We start from the raw sequence: 4,259 nt of genomic DNA, 5'->3' as shown, positions 1-4,259 counted from the left end.
TCATTCTGCATCTGGATCTTCAGAACAGTTTTCTCATCAAGGAAATTTAATTCAATCAACTACCGGAAATTATACTCTCCAATCACTTCCTGCTTATTTACAACCAGGTTCTTCTCATACATTCCCAAAACCGAATAAAAAAATGAAGATCTTGAATTGGTCCAAAATTCCATCAGCTAACGTCATTGGTACGAAAAATTATAATTATTACAATTTAGAATAGTTTTAAATTAAAACAAAAATCTACTGATTATATATCAATTAAAATTCGAACTTTCAGTGATAAACTATCGTAAATAAGCGCACAATTTTGTACGATAGACTATCACTAAAGATTCAAATTAACGATTGTTTAAAGAATATTTATCATCATTATTATTCAAAAGTTAACCAAAGATCTACTTATGAAACTATGCAAAATATTTAGAGAGGATTTTTTCGATTTTAGTGACAATTGTTGCTAATAGCATCTCTGGTAACAATTAAAGACCTTGAGGAAGAACGTGATTTCAATATAAAATATACTCAATTAATATTTAATTAAGCAATTTAAATTATTATTATTATTATTAGGGCAATCAATATGGAATGAACTATATCAGGAATCAAGCAATGTTCATCTTAACTTTGAACAAGTAGAAGAATTGTTTTGTCAAAAGTCGACAAGTAAACCTTTGATTAATGAGAAAAAGAAGTTAAATAAAAACGCTTCTGAGGTAAAAATTAAAAAAGGATTATATATAATTAAATTTTAATAGAAAAATGTTACAGTAATTATTTTATTTATTAGGTAAATTTGCTAGATCCAAAAAGAAGTCTGAACATTAATATATTTTTGAAGCAATTCAAAGGAGGAGAAAAACAACTGGTGGAATTGATTCAAAATTGTCAATCTACAAAAATAGGATCTGAGAGATTGAGAACATTGATTAAAATTTTGCCCGCCTGCAATGAAGTAAGTGTAAAAAATTGATTTTTTAAACTGTTTTAATTAATATATAATTGACTTTTTTTTTTCATTTTTACAATACTGTATTATATTATATTAATTACACGTATAAGTCGTGGTGGTGTAATCAGATCTTCCATAATTATATTTTATATAGAAAATTAGATTATATTAACTTTTCCTAATAAGTTTTCCAATTTAGAGTGGTTTTAACTCGAATCCAATTCCTCACGTATGCGAATGATTCCATTGTGTTGATCGTCGGGTGGTGACCGAGACGATCGAAGAATTAACCCATTTTACTATGGGGTCCGGGCCGAGAATCTAAGTTTTCATAGGCTACCTTACTCGACGTGTCTGGTCCCGTCTTTTACTACTCGGCTACCCCATTGCAGCCTGGTCGAACCAATGATAAATATGACTATAAAGGCTTAATGTCCAAAAGAAGGGCCGTTGAGAATTTTTATAAAGCTGAGGGTACAGCGAGTCACCCTGCCTTTAGCTGCTGGTCCTTTTTTGTTTTGTATTGTTTGAAAAAATGAAAAATGTAGAAAGCTTTTTTATTGATAAAAGCAATCTTGAAAGTTTATTTTTGTTAATTTTTAGGGGATGAAACTACTGAGCCCTAAGTTTTCTTCAGGCCCAGGGAAAATTCTCCAATTCCCCTCCCTCTCGACGATCATGGCCAAAGAGCAAAAAATTCATAAATAAAAAAAAACTATTTCATTATGTTTTGATCCATTCGTAATGAACTAATTAAAGACAACAATATAAAATGTTAAAAATTGAAATTTGCTTAAGTAAACCTAATGCCACTTAGTTTCAGCCCTAAATATTTATAAAGAATAACTTAAATTTTTTTTTTTGAATTTAGTTAAATTCACAATATATTGATATATATTGTATTTTTTTTTCCTAGTTGATTTCTGTGAAAGAATACAACGGTGACAAAACCAGATTGGGAATAGCAGAGAAATTTTATTTACTTCTATCCGAAGTGAAAGCCTACAAAACAAGAATTCAAGGAATGATACAAATAGAAGAATTTCAACCAAGTGTGGACGTTCTCAAACCTCAAATAAAGCATTACCTAGAAACTTGCGAGACGATTCTCAACAACAAATCTCTTAAAGATTTCTTTAAAATCATTTTGGTTACCGGAAACTTCTTAAATTCCGTGAGAACATTTTTTAAATTCGATTTAGGCCTATATATTTAATGAATTTAAAATAATAATAATAATCGAAGATATTTCGTTGTTTAGGGAAGTTACGCTGGAAATGCTTTTGGATTTCGATTGAATACTTTGGGGAAATTAATGGAAACGAGAGCCAACAAACCACGAATGACATTGTTGCATTATTTAGTGGATGTTGCTGAGAAAGAAGATCAGGAGATGCTGAATTTCACAAACGATCTTCAGTTTTTGTCAGAATGTTCCAAGTGAGTCATATTGAATAATTTTGTTTTTAAACTGTTTCCACTCTGGGTACTAAGAGGTCCTCTTTCAGCGAGCCCATTATACGTTCAACCAGGTCCATAATGGGGCGGTCAGATGGTGAGGGACGGGGCCCACATGTCCGGACGGCCCACTCCCTGAAAAATTCCTGGAGATTTCTCCACCCATCTGGATTCAATTCCCTGTCCCCTTTAGCGGTAGGATGACACCTTGACTACTCGGTCATCCGGCCGTCTGTCATAATGAATATGATGCCATATGGAATTTTTTTGAATAGTCGGGTATATCGATTCTTCATCCCTCACCACCCAGTCTTTTCCACCGTGGGCGCGAGTGAATAAAACACTGGTCGCAGGTTCGCGCCTGATCAACGAGCTGGCTAATTGGCGTTTTCCAGGTTTTCTTTACATATCTAACAACTAAATATAGACTAGTTTGGCTCAGAAAGTTCTTCCTGAGGCATCCCCTCCATACACAGTTCATTTGTTGAGTCGACATCTCATCAAACCAAACCCCATCGTAGGCCTGTCCGAACCCACAAGGAATATGATTAAATCCAAGCCTCTGAAGACCCACAGATCGAAACGACAGAAAAATAAAACTGCATTATATATATACGAGAGCGGTTTTTCAAGCTCCGATGGTCCATAAAAAAGACAAGTGTAAATAACAAAATGAATTTATTACCAAAAGTTAGGTACAAACATGATTACTTTTCGACATAATCACCGTGAAGATTGAGGCATTTGTCATATCTGTGGAAGAGCTTTTCCATCCCCTTGTAATAGAATTAGGTTAGGTTGTTATTTACACTTATATGTATATACATATTAAATAAAATTAATAAGTTACGTTGGTCTTTTGTAAAATATTAAAAATAACTCTACTGAAGTATTGGTTATATCCTGAGACTATATTCAATACATAAAATTTAAGAAAATGAATTTTCATAAGTTCATTGAAAAAAAAAACTTTAACTTCTATATGAAATTGCTTTTAATTAACACAGTATTAATTAAAATATAAATTGAAATTATCGAGGAGAATTTTATTTTAACACATTTTTCCACTTTCGATTTCGTAGATCTGTTAAGTTCTGATAGGAAAAAGATAAGGAGACAACAGGCTTTTCCTCCTCGATAATTCCCACGTAATTTACGATAAGATCTTTCAAATATTCAGAAAGAAAATTAAATAATGTTTTAAACATTATTTTTTTCATTTTAGTCAGTAAAAAGTTCTTAATTTAAACAGTTACTTACTAATAACTTTAAAACTTCGTATCGCATGTGCACATAATTGATTTTATTTATTGTTATTGAATATTAACATTTTTGTGTTTTAAAAATAGGAAATATGTTTTTATTTTAAATGATTTTAGTTTGTGGTTTGAGATAATTAATTGGATTGGATAGTGTTGTACGCATATTTAAGGTACATCGAGCACCTTTAGTAGGCCTACGTATAAATGTGTATAGAGCCTGCAATATTTCATGTCTATATGTATAGTACAACACAATAAGTAGCACATAAGAATGAAACTATTAGTGCAAAATTCGCTGTTAAAAAGACATAATTGTTATTTCAGACAGGAACATAACTGCTAATGTCTGTCACTTCAATATAATAACAATGTTCGTTCATAGCTTCAAACAGTCAATCCATATTTCACCATTACTGTCAACACATGCTTTTGAATCGTCTCTGTCTCAGGAGCTGGAAAACATAACTTTTTAAAGTACCCTGTATATAATCTTTAATTAATTACTTTTTTTTTTATCGAACATTGTTGCTATTCTTGCCTTTCTTGAATCTTGAATTTCAAAATTTATACAGTAGATTCCCTATAAC

General features: G+C 31.5%; 1 protein-coding gene across 1 annotated transcript; it reads left to right on the top strand.

Moving 5' to 3' along the window:
* Positions 1–9: 9 nt before the first annotated feature.
* On the top strand, positions 10–2,396 carry LOC111617292 (inverted formin-2-like). Its single transcript, XM_023358603.1, has 5 exons — positions 10–188; positions 574–716; positions 791–955; positions 1,869–2,126; positions 2,214–2,396. The coding sequence occupies exons 1-5, from the start codon at positions 143–145 to the stop codon at positions 2,394–2,396; spliced, it is 795 nt and encodes a 264-aa protein (XP_023214371.1). The 5' UTR covers positions 10–142.
* The last annotated feature ends 1,863 nt before the right edge of the window (positions 2,397–4,259 follow it).

Source organism: Centruroides sculpturatus, unplaced genomic scaffold (genome assembly GCF_000671375.1).
Source record: "Centruroides sculpturatus isolate CEXI.00-Female unplaced genomic scaffold, Cexi_2.0 scaffold5396, whole genome shotgun sequence".
Classification (NCBI taxonomy): domain Eukaryota; kingdom Metazoa; phylum Arthropoda; class Arachnida; order Scorpiones; family Buthidae; genus Centruroides; species Centruroides sculpturatus.
This window is presented reverse-complemented; position numbering and strand designations above follow the sequence as displayed.